Below are 17,131 nucleotides of genomic sequence, written 5' to 3'. Positions count from 1 at the left end.
AAATCATTTGACTTGCCTCCAGATATTTTTGCAAATGTAATTATAAAGTGCTGAAATGGTTTCTCTTTAACATTCTAAATATTACACATTTAAAAAATATATAGGACATGAGCATTAGTATTTAAAAAAATTTTATTTAATTTTTGATTGTTCATTTTGATTATTTTAAATTTAAATTGTGTCTAGTCCACATTCCCATTTATTTTCAAATGGGGCCTGAGCAAATGTATGTATATGCTGTAGAAAGCACAATAATGAATGTGATTTTTCACATTAATCTTTTATAATCTTTGTGATAGAGTAGAAAACAATTCCATAAAATGTCCCATTTGGTTCTGTACATAATTTCCCTGCATGGCTCCAGAGGGCATAGCATAATCTCTAGCCCCTCTCCCACCCCTCAGCTCTGGCAAATCTCTAAAGAATCTCTCTGAATTCCCAGCATGCCACCAAAAGGAGCTTCACTGGGCTGCTAAGCATTGAAATTAGACCCTTATGATAAACAAGTCTTATGTTAGCATCACTAGTTCTGAGGAGATGGACCAGATTCCTCAGGAATGGGAGCACATCTGGACTTTTATTTTTGTGTCTGTAAGCATCATGAGTTTGCAGACTCACTCTAGATCTCAATAGGTTTGTTTTTTGGTTTGCGGATGTGGCGAATGTTGGCACCAGGTTCGGTGGGTTTAAAGGGGGCCAGGGCTCCGTAGTGTTTGGGCACTGGCAAAGGATCGTCAGTGGGGATGTAAGCATTGGGTCGCAGGTCAGCAGTGGTGTAAACACCGTTTGGAAGCTGGTTCCACTCGTCTTCCTCAGCCAGCTAACAAGCATAAACATAGAAATACATCAGTATCACACAAACATGATGTTAATAGGTGGTTTAAATATTTACCTAAATATTTCAATTAAAGTACGATTCCAAACGGAGCATTAGCACAGACCTGATCCAACAAGACAGTCCTTGTAATGGTAGAATTAATTTAAATACATTGATCACAACCGAGAAGTTCATAAAATGTCTATCTCTATAAGGACAAATCTCATGAAAATGTGTCCTTTGTGACCCATAATTTCATATTTAATGATGTTTACTGTAAGATTTCAGTGCATTTGGAAGCTTACCCTGGCTTTTTCCTCTGCGTCTGCCTGGCGTCTGTGCTGATCTCGAAGGCAACGCAGCCACTCGTTCTCTATGTTGTCTGAGGGGGGCAGGCCTTGTTCCACACTCCTCTGACACAAGTCCAGCTGTAGTTCCTTCTCTTTCATCTCCTGCTGTAGGGTCATACACTCCGCTTGTCTCATGGACAGCTCTGCTACCACTGCCATAATTTTACGAGTGCGCTCCCTGATCTGAGCCTGTAGCTCGTTCACCTAAAACACAAACATGTTCTAAATGAATTTGCTAAAACTCCTGGCTACATGACCTTATGTGTTTACTGTAACAGCACATTAGTTTGAGGTTTAGTTAAGCTGAAGGACAGCTTGCTATGGTTCATTAATGTGGGCAGCCAATGTTTTTTGGAGACCATGAGGTCTGCAGGGTGTCAAAGCATCAAGTATTTTGTATTCTGGTTTACCACTTGAGGTCCAGTATAAATTCTCCTTAAAGAGTCCTGAAGCAAAACCAACCATGTTGCTATGCAGTGTTACAGTAAATCTGTCTGTAAACTTACTTTCTTAGCCAGATGCAGCGTGTCTTCTTTACCATTCTCAGCTTTGATTTGGATGCGCTGGGAAAGGCGTGTAACCTGCTCATACACAAGCTCCATTTCCAAGAGCTGAGCCTCCTTATCTGTCAAATGCACCTCTAACTAAACACACACACACACACAAGTGAGTGACATTAACTTTTCATTTAGATTTTTTTATCTATATGAGTGCATATTTTTCCAACTATTCTAACAATAAAATATGTTAAACAAATATATATGCTGTACAAATATATGTATAACAAACTAGGTCTAGAATATAAATAATTAATAATAATAATGTTTATATAATATTTATTGAAAAAAATATATAATTATAATTTTATGCAATAAAATGTGTAAACAATGAAAATTATTTATCATTATTGTTATTATTAAGAAATCAAGTGTTACAAATAAATATAAATTCTGCAAATACACTTGTTCTGGGTGATTATGCTTAGTGAAACTGACCAACAGGACAGTCCCTGCCAAAAAAGGCATCAACCCCCAAATATTTCCCTTCATGTGGACTGCAACTATACTTGTTCAATCTTCTTGATGAGCTCCTCAGGAGACGGATCTTCTCCACTCAGTTTTCTGGCTCTGGTATGGTTCACACAAGCCTTTTCAAGCTCAGTCAGTCTGTCTTTCGTCTCAGACAGCTATGGCACAGAAAAAAACAGCCGCACCATCAGGACACAATTAAAACAGTGGACTCATTTAAAGCCTCTTTGCTCTTATTACACAGATGCACAGACTGTGTGTATTGTGTGAGTGTGTTTGTATCCCTCTGTGAGTCATTTGGTTAAAAGCCATCAGGCTGGCGGCTAGGACAGGTCTTTTGTGCTTTTCAGTCACTAAAGACAACATTGCAGGGCTTCTGGCTATGTCACAACAGAGAAATCATCTGGTGTCAACATGACGTGGGGTACTTGTTTTGTTGTGCTCAATTGAAGGCCAAATGATTGGAAATGTCTTCACAAAACATAATAAAGCCAACCGAACTGGATTAATAATTTGCCTATACTGTAAATTATAATCTAAAAATGTCTCTTAGGCCCCGCCAGATTAAAACCCAGTGTTAAGCATCTCAACAAAGAGGAAAAGCTGAAATACAAGTTAGATGTTCAAGTGGACTTGATCTGGGAAAGACCTGAAAGATATCAACGTTATCCAAGACTACAGCCGAGGAGAGTGACACGTGCAACACCAGCTGGAGCCCACAATAAACAGGCCAAGGGCTGGCGATAAAGGTCATCTTTTAGTTCTCTGCAAGCTGAAGAATAAAAGCCTTCTTAAGCATTCTAATGCATCACAATAATAGAAGGTGGGCTGGTGAAGACAATGCTTGGGGTCTGAGTCTTATTGTTTCTGTTTGGCGGTTGTCCTGACATTCCATTAAGAGTAGGCTGATTCTCTTGGTTTGTTCAGAGTCTTGTGTTAGTACAGGACGCCTTGTGATACACAGTAAGAATTAAGAGGTCATCACATCACAAAAATATTTCTTACCTTTCATTTCTTCTTACAACAACTTTATGTTTGTACACCAAGTATAAGTGTATGCTGTTCAAGGCTTGGGTCGGTAAGATTTTTTTAATGTTCTTGAAAGAAGTCTTATGTCATTTATTCCTGTGATGACAAAGCTGAATTTTCAGCAGTCATTGCCCCACTCTTCAGTATCATATGATGCTTCAGAAATCAGTCTAATATGTTGATTTGGTGCAAGAAACATTTCCTTTTCTTCTTATTAAAGCTGATTATACTTAACATTTTTGTGGAAATGATACATGTATTAATAGAAAGTTCTGAACTGCATTTATTTAAAAATATATATTTGGTAACATTATTCAAGTCTTTACTGTTACTATTGATTAATTTAATGACCAATGTTAGCGACCGCAAATTTTGGAACGGCAGTGTAACAGACATTTTCAGTGTAGCAATAATGTGTTGATCATCAGGAAGTGTTTCTCAACATCAGTATTATGTGGAATTTGAGACAAATGTAAATGTAGTGAAAGAAAATTGGGATTGAACTATAGTTTGGCATTGCACACAGTGTCTGGGGACATAATATGTTTTACCCTTACTTTAAGCCCTACAGCAAGGATGAGAACTAGTAACTCTGAGAACTCTGCTCTGATGCAGTAGATGTTTATATGAAGAGACTGTGTTGATTAAACAGAGGGGTATAAAACTATCAAGGAGATTCTTGCTAAGATGGTTTATATCAGTTTTATCTCTCAGAAGGAACTATAAATGGTAAAAACAGCACATCTGTGAGTATGTGTGCCACTTTAGAGGGCAATTAATGTTTGGAATAGTATATACAATCTAACCTTTACTTACATTCCACTGCATTATAGGGTGTTGGAACTTGTTTTTTTTATTTATGTATCTGTGATATATCATCTCTTTGGATGCTTTACCCAAAGCTGGAAGATGCCCTGAGAAGTCACTCACTTTTTTCATTGTTGTTTTAGACAAAGGTTGCACAGTGGTTTCAGAACTGAGATGCAGGTACCTGTATCTGTAATAGGATGCTTTCTTCCTCCAGTGCCCGTTTGCTGGACAACTGATTCCTGAGAAAGTTATTCTGTCTTTCTTGCTCCTTCTGTTCAATTTTCAGGTTGCTGATTTCATCCTCCATGTTCTGTATCTTCAGGTTGCTGTCTTCGATCATTTTCACCAGCACATTTAGCTTCTCATAGAAAATACACAATTCCTGCTCTTTTTCTACAAGCTGCACGGCCCTGACAACACAAACACAGATACAAAGTTATGGTTCAAATGCCACCCCAGACACGAGAATTCACCTGACAGATCTTGTAACGTTCTCTCACCGCTGGTTGCGCTCTTGCATAGCAGCTTCATAGCTCTTGCACATATGCAACTTTTCTTGCTCCAGCATGTTGATTGTGTCTGTGAGCCTGCCGAGGTTCAATTTCTGCTCCTCTCGTTTCTGGTGCATTTCTTGCAGAACCTGTAACACCCGTGAGAGCTCGTTCTTCATACGGTCTCTGAGCTTGTAGCTGTGAGAGTGTTGTAGACGGGACTTTTGCAGCAACCTAGAGTGAAACCAAGCATGTTAACCAAACATTATCTTACGGTGTGACGTAGACAGATTGTAATTTGTAAAAACAAAATACTAGGTATAACATATAACGTGAGAGCTACGGTACTTGTCTTTGTTGATAGCAATCAATTGCAGTGTCTTAAGATTTTCTTCCAGTTTAACCAGCTTCTCTTGCACCTCTGCCAGGTTCTGGTTTGAGATGTGGATCAGGCTCAGGTATTTGTTTCGCTCGCCCTTGGTGACTTCATATAGTTTAGCAAACACACCCAGCCTGGTGAGGGTAAGAAGTCACACAAGTACACATTTACTGAACAAACTACAAGCTAGCAAACTTGATTCTTTCTATATTAGGTAAAGTTTTAGCCTGTCTATAGAGGACGTGTCAATCACCAGTAAATACCTTGACTGGGTCTCTTGAGTCTGTTTCAAGTGTTCTTGAATAACCAGTCCTTTCCCCTGCAGATCTTGCTTGGCACGCTTATATTTTTGCTGCAACAGCATTCATATCAACAAGCAAGCATAGCAGAATAGCTCACCCAAAAATGACAATTTTGTTGTGATTTTTTCACCCTCATGTTGTTCCAAACCCGCATGAGAAATAGGCAACATTTGAAATCAATATAGACTTAAAAAATACATATGGAATTAGAATATAGCAATTTTTTTTAAATTGTATGGTGCATTTTGGCATTTTTGGGCCCTTCTCATTGTATACTTACTTTTCTCTTCCATAGAAGAAAGAAAAATAGATAGGTTTGAAATTATATGAGGATGAGTAAATGCTGAAAGGACTTTAATTTCTAGTTGGGTTGCTCTTATAGAGCTCAGAAATAAAATCACAGGGCAACAGTGATGCTGATATAACTGTTTTGGATTAAGTAGTATATAACCTGTGCTTTGAGCAGCTCACGGCTTTTCTGCTCTCTTTCATCTGCTTTGATAAGTATGAGATGATGAAGGTGATGAAGCTCGTCTCTTCGGCGATAGGACTCTCTAATCAAAGCCTGTTCCTGCTCCACGTACTCTTGAACCAGCTGGACCTTCAGATCTGCCACAGACTGCTACTCTCTCACACATACACACATGAAACATACAAATGGACACAAAACAAACAATAGAATATCCAAGACGTGTCACTCCTATAGTTTTGAATGTAGGGAAATGCAATGCTCAGTATGGCTGCTCTATCGAAGGAAGCCCTGTCTGAATAAAAGAACCAATGAAAATCAAATAGTCAGCGTGTCACCGCAGCTGCCGTTAGAAGTCCCGGTTGCTATAGAAACAGTCAGCATTCTGAGATGCGCGTTTAAGACATGCGCATGCGCACTGTCTAGCCTGAAAAATAATTAACACTATTTGAGCAAAAGAAACAACATTTATGAGATAGATGTTGTCAGATTTAATTGGTGATTGGTGATTTCAAATACGAAATTTAAATTGTAAGCTTGGTGAACAGTTTTGGAGAATTTGATGTTTCCCCATTCAAAGAGATAGGAGCTGGATTTGCATGCCCGAGAGGCGTTTCAAAGATGGCCACCGAGTGACATGACTTGCCTTAAAGGGACTCTGACACAAATGCCTTGTCCAAATACCCACACTTGCGGTCTTTGCACTTGACCACTTATATGACGTATTTCCTGTATTTGGCCCAAGTGTTCAAGTGAGGATGTTGAACTTTTCATTAACTGATGGGACACACTCATGGCGCTTTTCAACTGCATGGTAAGGCACGGTACGGTTCACTTTTGGGGGGTTTTCCACTGGGTACAGTACCTGGTAATTTTTTAGTACCGCCTCGGTTGAGGTTCCAAGTGAACCGTACCATTACCAAAACGTGACGTGTAAACTCTGCTGATCACTGATTGGCCGGAGAGAATTGTCACTACCTGCGTCAATGAACTTGCGTCACAAACACAACAGAACCGCTAGATTTAAATCAGCACAGCCAGCGAAGAATCGAACGCAACTGTTTTGAACAAGCGCACCTTTTTTAACAACCAAAAAGTGGCTGTTTCGTGGTCTGTTGAGGAAGTACAGACATTCCTCTCGTTGATAGCAGAGGAGCAGATCCAGCGAGCTGGATGGGGCGACGCGGAATGAAAAAGTGTGGGTATTTGGACAAGGGGAAACTCATTTTGAAATGCATCTTGCCACACCATTTAGACATTATGTAAACTGAAAGCCACTTGTCATTCTGTACATACCTTGCTAATCCAACTACGTTTTAGGTTTTCCACTTCCTTTTCCACATCTCTTCTTCTCTGCAACAAGCAGTCACCCTCTGGGACTGTCTCTCTCTGCACAAAAAATAAAACAACATATATAAAACAGGCAAATTAAATGTGACTATAATTTAAAAGAGAAAGTGTATCTTGGGTCAATTTCTTTGGTGTAAAAGTTTTTAAAGATCACCTTTGAACCTTCACTAGATTTAAACAGTGTGATAAAATATTCATTGTAGGCTCTCAGTTAATGCCAGCTCATAAAGCTTCATGCATACTAACAATAAAACTATAATGTTACCATATATTACTATAATGCTGTTTAAAATAGTTTTATATAAGTAAAGCGTGTCAAACCACAGGGCATCAACTTCCCAAATGTATTTTTGACAGCTAATATACACTTCAAGCCAGCATAAAAGATCATATCTACAATTTCAATGTCTCCTTTTTTTCCTGTTATTTTTTCTATTGTATTGAAAAGATTATGGCGAAAATATGGCGTAACTGGATGTTTGCGCACAAGTGCTACCACGCCATTTCTCTTGCATAACAAAAATCTCTAAAATCCAAAGGAACTAATAGTTCCTGTTATTATAAAATAACCATGATCACGTTATGTTCCATACATAACGTGAGAAAGAAATGATTGTACTGCAATTCTGAAATGTAGGATGTCCCAAAATATTTGCGTAAATGTTACAAAATCCTGGAAAATCTGAAAAACACTCTTACAGTATAATTATTGATATAATTAGGATTTTTTTTTATTAGGACTGTGTGTAAGCAGCAATATTGCATCTAAAGGTGAGCGTCTAAATGTAGTTATTAGATATTAGATGCGTTTTGAGTCACCTGAGCCTGCATCCTCTCATGCTGCTGTTGAGTGTTAGCAAGAGAGTCTCTGGCTTGTTTCAGCTGCAGTTCATTCCTCTTCAGGGCTCGCATAAGCTTGTCTTTCAGCCGTGTATCTCGAGCCAGTTTATCACGCAGAGACTTGCACTCAGCAACAATCTGCTCCATGTTGATATCTAGCAGACCCCTGCAGTCCAAAACAATCAATACAGTAGATTTACGCAAAAAATTGTTTATTTGACTTATAACACAGCTATATGACTAATTTGCAAACAGATGTCTTCTTCCAACCTTTGATCCATGAACATGGCCTCTTTTTCTTTGGTCATCTGCAGTTCTTTGAGGAGTCTGTCTTGTTTGTTCTCTGCAGCCACCAGCTGAGACTTGTGGCCTTCTAGTTCTCGTACCACCTCTCTTTTGGCCTCCTTCACCTCCTCGCACTTAGCTTCCATCCTCTGCTGATGCTCCATGTGCTCCATACGGTGTTGCCCTATTACTGCAACCTGCTTCCCCAGCTCCCTATGACACGCAAACAGATACAGTGCAAATTAGTCAGTCAAACAATTCCAGTGTTTTGTGTAACTTTGCTGGAACAAGCCACATACGATTTCTTGTGGGCAATCCTGTCGATCTCCTTTCCCAGTTGAACAGGTATGAGAAGCACCTGAGCCAGCTCAGCCTGGTGAAAGACATTGCTACCCTGTGAAATCCACATCCCAAAGTTCACAGGACAGATACTCCAGCCTAGTGATTAATAGGTCTTGCTTACCTCATTGCTTTCAACAAGATCTTTTAATTTCTCCAGCTCATGTTGTTCTTTCTTTATATGTTTGTGTTGAGTCTCCATGCTCTCACTTAAAGTCTTCACTTCCTGTCTAAGCTGAACCACCTCTTTCCTCACCTCCTCACAACTGTTCTTCATGGCAATGTACCTATTTTCTAGCTCCTGAAGACATACAGGACAACATAAATATATACAGTAAGACCCAAACATTTGACCATATTAAAAAACCTAAGATTTAAACATGGAAATAAACAAGACATTGAAACAAACTAAAGGAGCCGATACAATTTCTGCTTTTTTTTTTTTTTTACAATATTCAGCTGTGATAAAGATGATCATTAATCATGATGATAAATATATATATTCATTCATAACTTGTTTATAAATATTGAAATGAGTTAATATAAATATAAAATAATTTTAAAAAGTTTCTGTGTAATGTTCTACACGCACCTTTTTGAATTATAGATGAAGTAGAAAGATTTGATGTTTTATTATTGCAGAATTGTGTGTGTGTGTTTTGAAGCATTTCAGTCTCCCTAGTGAAACAACACGATTTGTCTGGAATACCCAGTGATGAATTCATCCTAAATCATCATGGTCCCAGCAATACTTACAGATGGATTAGGTTGTTCCTGGTATTCTTTCTCAAGACAGAGCTTCTCCTCTTTTAGACTAAAAAGGAGAAACAAAATTCTGTGAAACAAATTTCATGCATTTTACAGAAATCAGGACGTGAACAGAATCAAGATATGAAGCAATTTCTACAAAAAGGAACTCAAATATGCATGATACAAACTTTGAGAAGCAAAAAAAAATTATAATTTTTAAGCACACAGGATATTTCACAATTATAAATGTGGCTAGGGTTATTGAACATTTTCATGTGTACAAATATTGTAGCTGAATGCAAGTACTGCTGTTAGCATGAACCGAACTGCCCCAACAAAGAAGGAGATTACAGTGAGCAAAAGCATGCAGTGCAAAGTGAATCTATGTCAGTTTGTCTAAGGATGAAGAAAGAAACTACATCTGGCTGTAATATGCCTGCCGTATGAATTCCTGTCTAACCAACTTACAAACATAAAATGCATCTCTAGTACAGTGGTTCACAGACATTTTAGAAGTTCAAACTTCGAAGTTCTTAAATCATACATTTTTTGTTAACATGTTAACACAATCAGTAAATTCACTGTTACGACTGGGTGCTTTTTGTCAATTAGAAATATTTTAATGATTGCTTGATTGACTGATTGTGGCACCTTTAACATATAATGCCATGGAAGCAGTGAGGTTTTGATCAATTTAATTTACCACACCAAAATATTACAGGCCTGATTTAAATGGATAGTTCAAGCAAAAATTTAAATTCTTTCCAAATTCGAAAACAAGGTGCAGCAAATGCATGTACTATGTCAGCAGCATCATGCGCATGTGTTGTTTACATGCAGAGGAACGCACACGTCGCCGTATTCTCCACAATGGTGGATGATTGGGAGGAGAACAATTGTTGAATAAAGTCGTTATTTTTGTTTTCTTTGTGTACAAAAAGTATTCTCGTAGCTTCACAAAATTATGGTTGAACCACTTATCTCACATGGACTGTTTTAATGATGTCCTTACTATGTTTCTGTGAGTGTGCCTTGAACGTGTCAATTGCGTTGCTTTCTATGGAGGATCAGAAAGCTCTCGAATTTCATTAAACATATCTTAATTTGTATTCTGAAGATCTTACGGGTTTGGAACTACATGAGGGTGAGTAATTAATGACAGAATTTAAAATTTTAGGTGAACTATCCTTTTAAGATTATTAGTAGCTTTTGGCCTTTTTTAAAGTTATTTCACATGGTTGTTACAAAAGGTACTTAGAAAAAGGTCAGCAAACACTGTCTGGAAGCCATGACTCAGCATACAGTGTTCTTTTTTTTATTTCGGACATGGAGGCGAGTGTTCGGAGGGATGCAGATAAAGTACCAAACACCTCTTCTTTTTGCATATTTTAAATGGAGCCTAAGCAGAGCCACACATCTTGGTATAGTCCTGCAGAGCAGCTTACCACTCAAACTGGAACTGCATCTGGTATTCTCTTTCTTCCTCCTCCTTCAGCTGGTTGTAGTACTGCAGAAGCGTTTGTTTTAGTCTGCTGACCTCTGTGTCTGGTCCCTCAGGAAACAGCTCGGCCTTCTCCAGCTCCTGCTTCTGCTGATCCAGTGTGGTGTGTAAGGCCTTTGCCTCCTGCAGCAGATGCATTTCTGTTTCCTGAGAACTTCTTAGAGTTTCATGTAAGAGGTTGAAGCTGGCCCTAAGACGAGCCATTTTCTCACCGCTGATCTTTCCCATGGAGAACAGCTGAGGACAAAGACGAAAAAATAACTATCAATGATCCAACAGCCAAATAAACATTAGCTTAATTGCATTTCAAAGCCAAACAGGTTGATGGGGATTTACGGAGACTCATTTCAGGTGCGTCTTAGAGCAAATCCACATCTGTGCCACTTGCATTTGAACTGCAGAATGGAAAGGATGGATCTAAGATTTGAGTGTTGTTTATCTGACCACTGAAGTTGACGTTTTCTATATAAGCATCTCTGATTATCAACAGAAAATCTGAACGTGTGGTTTTCTCCTTTATAGTGGAGACAAACAAACACAAGGTTTGAGAGTTCGTACCCAAGGATCCATATAATGTTGAAGATCTTTTTCTAGAGAAGCAGCTTGTGTGTCATCACTTCCTAATTTATAGCACTTTTATTTAGAGACTTCCTGCAGTGAGCCAAGGCAGGAGACTTAAAGCTGGTTACTGTCAAGTTTATGGGAAATCATGAGGCACACATGTGGAGGACCAGCTTTGAAGTAAGACACTGGAGCACATCTTACAATAGGCAGTTTAAGATAACATTTCTCTGTGCTGATCTATTAGAAAGAAAAAGGAGTATAAAATGGAGTATATTGATGATAACAGACTTCTGCAGAAAATTGCAGCACCAATTCAATGGGGAAAAGAAACAAAACAAAACTGTGAAGCTATTTCTGGCAGTCGTCTCGACACATCTGCTGAAGATTAAATAAATACTACAGTTTATGACACCAAAGTCCCAAACAAAGCTTGTTTGTATTACAGCCAAGATTACAGTAAAACACTGCTTTGTGACAACAAATGATCCTATGCCAATGCAAACACATTAGCAATACGTAATGCAAACACGACAGTATGAATAAATGAATGATGACAGACAGACAATATTTTGCAGAACACCACAGCATTTACAGGAATACAGGGAAAGAAATATGACTGTTTTATGTTCAAGTTCACCCAAAAGTTAATATTCTGTCATTATTTATTCACCCTTGTGTTGTTCAAACCTCTATGACTTTTTTTCTTTCAGCAAAAGTTGAGGGGGAAACAAAACAAAAAAAACAGTAGAAACTTTCTGGTCATGTGTTCCACAGAAGAAAGAAAACTCATACAGGTTTGGAACAACAAGCGGATAAGTATATGAAGACCGAATGTTCATTTTTGAATGAACTTTCACTTTAAATCTAATTCTGTTTTAACAAAAAACTCCAACTAGTGCCTTCTCAGCACTTGAATTGCTTATCTGGCTCATTCTTTCATATACTGTAGATTAAACTCAAGGTAAAAAATAAAGACAAACATCATTCCTAAATACTGAGTCATAGTGCTGTGTTTCAAGACAAAGGGTGAGTGGTCCTATTCCACCAAATTCTTCCTGCGTTGATGTCGACTGTGCAATTATGCAATGCACAGCTGCCCCACCCACACTTTTTTCTCTCTCTCCTCTGATATTAATGGCAAAGCTGTTGCACTTTGAGGCAGTTCTCGGTCTCAGTTTAAATCACTGTATTTGAGAACATGAAACTGGTGTACGTGTGCTGTTCTCTGCTGACTGTCGTCTGGCAGGAGGTAGAGGCTTCTGGTAGTGGCCCCTCTGGGGTTCTGGACAGGGTGTCAGGAGGTTCCAGCTGCTCCCAGGTGAGACTGAAGCCAGCTGGGCAGTGTGAAGATGAGGAAGAGTGCCCATACCAGATCACACTGCCACCGCTGACTATCCAGCTTCCCAAACAATTCCGACTGTTGGAGAAGACCATGAAGGAACTGCAAAGCTTGAAGGAGACAGTAAACAGGTTGAAGAGCTCCTGTCTGGAGTGCAGCTCACAGCAAGTGGACCTCAACTTGCAGAAAGACAGCGGAGACCCTCCGACAAACAGTGCAGAGCAGAGTCAAGGGGATACCAGAACGAGAGTCTACCGGAATGGGAACAACAGTGATAATGACATTGTACAACACATGCAGGTGAAGATGAATCGCATGTCTATCAGCCTGAAGAATGCACGTTCACAGATTAACTCTCTTCAGGGCCGTCTGGAGGAACTTAACCTCCTCAATCTGCAAAATGTGGAGGATATAGTGGACAGAAAAGTTGAGAACATTACCGGGATTGTCAACAAAATCAGCAGCACTTGCACAAATTGTCCAGGTCAACAACAACAACAACTTCAGCGTAAGTGAAATTAAGTTAATAATTCTACTTAAAAAGGCTCAATGTGAGTACATTTTCATGAATACCATATGGAAATATTGTACATACATATACACACACACACACACACACACTTGAGTTGTATAAGAGCACAAAGTCTCTACTCTAATGCTCACCAAGGCTGCACTTATTTGATCAAAAATACAAAAAAAAAATGCGAGTACATTTTCATGAATACCATATGGAAATATTGTACATACATATACACACACACACACACACACACACTTGAGTTGTATAAGAGCACAAAGTCTCTACTCTAATGCTCACCAAGGCTGCACTTATTTGATCAAAAATACAGTAAAAAATGTAATTTTGTGGGATTATATTACAATTTAAAAATAAGTTTTCTATTTTAGTATATTTTAAAATGAAATTTATTCCTGTGATGGCAAAGCTAAAATGTTCTGCAGTCATTACTCCAGTCTTCTTCAGCATCATGTATAAGAACCTATTTAGGACACAAAGAACTGGGGTACACTAGAATATCATTTAGATCATTTACATATAAGAACCTTATAGAATGCTTTCAAGCTGCCTCCCAGGGGCTATCGCATTGAAGTTTCTTCAGTTTATTATTAGGCAAGTTAACTGCCAGAAGACAGGCTTCTGGAATAGTTTTGCGAATCCTCATTGAAATCTTCTGACTTGAATTCACAAAATCAGATGTGGAATGAAAACGAATTATACCAATGCTTGCATTTCAAAAATTAAAACCTACTGCAGGGATTAACTCTTGTCACAGAATCACATGGTGATGAAATAAATGTAATAAGTACCACTGAACTAAATTATATTTTGGGTCATCTACACAGTTTTATCAAGCATCACAGGACAAACATATAAAAACACATACGTTTCGTACATTCTAACATTTGAACTACAATCTGTATGACCTTAAAATGATAGTTCACCCAAAAATTACAGTTCTGTTAACATTTGCTCACCCTCATGTGGTTCCAAACCTGTATGAGATTCTTTCTTCTGCTGAACACAAAATTATATATTTTGAAGAATGTTGGTAACCAGACAGTTGCTGGTAGACATTGACTTCTATAGTATGGGGGGAAATTCTATGGAAGTCAATGGGAACCAGAAACTGTTTGGCTACCCACATTTTCCAAAATATATTCTATTGGGTTCAGCAGAAGAAACAAACTCACATAGGTTTGAAACAACATTGAGTAAATGGTGACATTTTTATTTTTGGACGAAACATTTCTTTCAGTTCCTGATGCATGTGTAAATTATACAGCATGCTTAAAAGTCTCTCTCTTCACAGACCTCACAAACATCACTCCCAGAGACTGCTCTGACATCAGCGCACTGGGGCAGAGAAAAAATGGGGTGCACCAGGTGACCCCTGATCCCAGAAATGGCAGCTTTGCGGTGTACTGTGACATGGAGGAATTCGGTGGCGGGTGGACTGTCTTGCAGCGTCGCATCAACGGCAGCGTGAGCTTCAACCGCACCTGGGCTGACTACAAGAAGGGCTTTGGTGACCCTAAAGGCGAGTTCTGGCTGGGCAATGATAAAATCCACCTGCTCACCAAAACCAAGGACATGATCCTGCGCATTGAGCTTGAAGATTTTGAGGGCACACGTGGGTATGCCAAGTACGAACAGTTCTACGTATCCAATGAGTTCCTCAATTATCGGCTGTCTTTGAGCGGGTACTCAGGGACTGCTGGAAATGCTCTGCAGTTTAGCAAACACTTCAACCATGATCAGAAGTTCTTCACTACACTGGACAAGGACAACGACATGTACCCCTCAGGGAACTGTGGAGCGTACTACGGATCGGGCTGGTGGTTTGATGCCTGCATGTCAGCAAACCTCAATGGCAAATACTACAAAACAAAGTACAAAGGGAAGAGGGATGGGATCTTCTGGGGCACGTGGCACAACCTGACTTCTGAGTACTATCCGACAAACTACAGACAAACATTTAAAAATGTCAAAATGATGATAAGGCCAAAGAATTATGCACCCTAAGCCAAATGAAGTATAAATGAACAATTATTTTTGGGGCAGTTACACACTTTTCCTCTAGAACAACTTATAAAGATATAGCTTGTGATTCATTACAAATCCTCAAACGTTAACAGAACTGCTTTTAAAAATATATATATATTTTTATATATAAAAAATATATACATTTAAATATATACATTTTGTATTTGCAAAGCACATCAAAATGCTATCCATCATCTAGTCTAAATATACCAGATCTTGAGTTATGGTTTCATATTTTTGTGTATGTGCTACTGCCATCTTGTGTTTAACTGGTTTACTACACCATCCTCTTTATAGACTCCTGATAAGTGCATTTTTTCCCTGTGTTGATGTATTTAGTGGGATACACTGAACAGCTTTATAAAAAAAAAAAAATATTATTTAAAATTTTTTTTTTTATACTGTTCATAATCTTCTTTATCTTCAAAATCTTCTGATGGCTGAAAGCTAACAGACATGGACTAAAGGCCCATAAGGTTGATAAAAGATACTATACTATATCTGTGACATTCAAGGAGGAAATGTACAGTATTTATTTTGAAAGTATGGGTTGACTTTTTAAAAAGGTTTTTAAGTACTGCTGTGTGACTAGGCAGACCTTGATGAAGGTGATGATTTTTATTTTTTTTTTACCAATCTGAAATGAATACGTTTCGGGCTTTTTTCTTATCATTATTAGCCAACTTTTTAAGAAACTGTTTGTACATTGGAGAAATTATATCAAACACCTCAATTTGTGCTTTTAAAGGTAAATTCATATTTTTTATAAAACAAATAAAACTGCATCTAAACACTGAGAGTTGGCGCGGTCTCCATAGCAACTCCTGCAGAGGGGATCAAGCTCGAGCGCAGCTGCAGAGCCACGTTGAGGGCTTTAGGTGGTTACAATTTTCTTTTTTTCGTCAACGTTTCTGACAGTCTAAATTTTGTTTTTTGTTGCAGGTACAGAAACCGGTAAGAGCTACATTAGTGTATTTAACCGCAGACAGCTGTTAACGTTCTCGCCAAATCGTTTTTAGTAAAAAAAAAATAAAAAAACATCTTTTACTAACAAAAGCTGTGCTCTCAAATTTGTCAGTCAAATGTGTGATATGGTTGTCTAAGTGTTTGAATTAGTCTCTTATTCTTTTGCACATCCTGCATTCAGGCAGTGCATATTGGTGTTTAAGGGGGATGGGGTGTGCTATTTGACCACGATATGAGGTTTTATTTCATGGTATCTAAGTTTTATGTACACATACATGCTTAGTTATTGTTTAAATAAAAAAAAAGCTAATTACAAACAATAAGACTAATACAATGGATGCAAATTAAAAAATTGTATACAGTAGGTTAACATCTTTTGTTAATCAAACCGACAGGTATTTAATTTAGGCTGCTGTCCCTCTAAGACCAACTGTAATGCACTAGATGAACCAAGCAGTGATCAGAGAGCCCCAAAGCTGCTCGTGGGACAGAGTTTAGTTTAATTTATTTTTAAACTGATGGTAATACTAAGGACATTATTAACAGTGTTGATATTTACTTTGAAAGCTGAAGCTCACGATTATGGTAAGGGGCGTTACATTTCCGACGTGTGCTTGTGGTGTTCGGCCAATCACAATGCACTGGGTCAGCTGGCCAATCAGAGCAGACTGTGCTTGTCAAAGGAGGGGGCTTTGTTGAAAACGACGTGTTTGAGAGAAGCGGGGCATAGAGGACCTACAATAATGTACAGTATTTGATTTTTATTTTTTTTTAAACAGTAAAGCATGTAAACATATTCTGTTACACTAAATACACAAAATAATGATCTTTAAAATGGCATCATATGACCCCTTTAAAATCTTACTGGTCAACTGACATTTACTTTAAACATTACAGTGCTCACGATGACTTTCGTTAACTCTACAATACATAAATCCATTTTACCAGCTAAATTACTC

The 17,131-nt window shown here is 38.3% G+C and overlaps 2 protein-coding genes across 2 annotated transcripts; one reads left to right on the top strand and one right to left on the bottom strand.

Moving 5' to 3' along the window:
* Positions 1-558: 558 nt before the first annotated feature.
* On the bottom strand, positions 559-11,310 carry ccdc146 (coiled-coil domain containing 146). The gene is made up of 17 exons (XM_016280107.1): positions 11,299-11,310; positions 10,685-10,977; positions 9,246-9,303; positions 8,614-8,790; positions 8,450-8,523; positions 8,136-8,363; positions 7,845-8,031; positions 6,972-7,064; positions 5,658-5,828; positions 5,168-5,256; positions 4,874-5,038; positions 4,535-4,759; positions 4,216-4,444; positions 2,234-2,353; positions 1,674-1,811; positions 1,123-1,371; positions 559-820 (listed from the first exon to the last, which is right to left on the bottom strand). The coding sequence occupies exons 1-17, from the start codon at positions 11,308-11,310 to the stop codon at positions 620-622; spliced, it is 2,709 nt and encodes a 902-aa protein (XP_016135593.1). The 3' UTR covers positions 559-619.
* Positions 11,311-12,065: 755 nt separating this feature from the next.
* On the top strand, positions 12,066-15,308 carry LOC107590533 (fibroleukin-like). The gene is made up of 2 exons (XM_016279334.1): positions 12,066-13,151; positions 14,473-15,308. Exons 1-2 carry the CDS (start codon positions 12,503-12,505, stop codon positions 15,183-15,185), a joined length of 1,362 nt encoding a protein of 453 aa, XP_016134820.1. The 5' UTR covers positions 12,066-12,502; the 3' UTR covers positions 15,186-15,308.
* Positions 15,309-17,131: the final 1,823 nt, after the last annotated feature.

The sequence above is a fragment of the Sinocyclocheilus grahami genome, unplaced genomic scaffold (assembly GCF_001515645.1).
Source record: "Sinocyclocheilus grahami isolate Dianchi unplaced genomic scaffold, SAMN03320097.WGS_v1.1 scaffold8.1, whole genome shotgun sequence".
NCBI classification, from domain to species: domain Eukaryota; kingdom Metazoa; phylum Chordata; class Actinopteri; order Cypriniformes; family Cyprinidae; genus Sinocyclocheilus; species Sinocyclocheilus grahami.
Note: the sequence above shows the minus strand (reverse complement) of the source record. Positions and strands in the feature narration are given on the sequence as shown.

Bases quoted from the DNA above. Each gene is read 5' to 3' on its own strand.
- ccdc146 (XM_016280107.1), bottom strand. The intron at 8,524-8,613 runs GTAAGCAAGACC...GTCTTTCACCAG, and splicing joins ATCTTGTTGAAAGCAATGAG to GCTGAGCTGGCTCAGGTGCT. The intron at 5,257-5,657 runs GTTATATACTAC...ATGCTGTTGCAG, and splicing joins GTGAGCTGCTCAAAGCACAG to CAAAAATATAAGCGTGCCAA.
- LOC107590533 (XM_016279334.1), top strand. From the start codon at position 12,503: ATGAAACTGGTGTACGTGTGCTGTTCTCTGCTGACTGTCGTCTGGCAG. The intron at 13,152-14,472 runs GTAAGTGAAATT...CTCTCTTCACAG, and splicing joins ACAACAACAACAACTTCAGC to ACCTCACAAACATCACTCCC.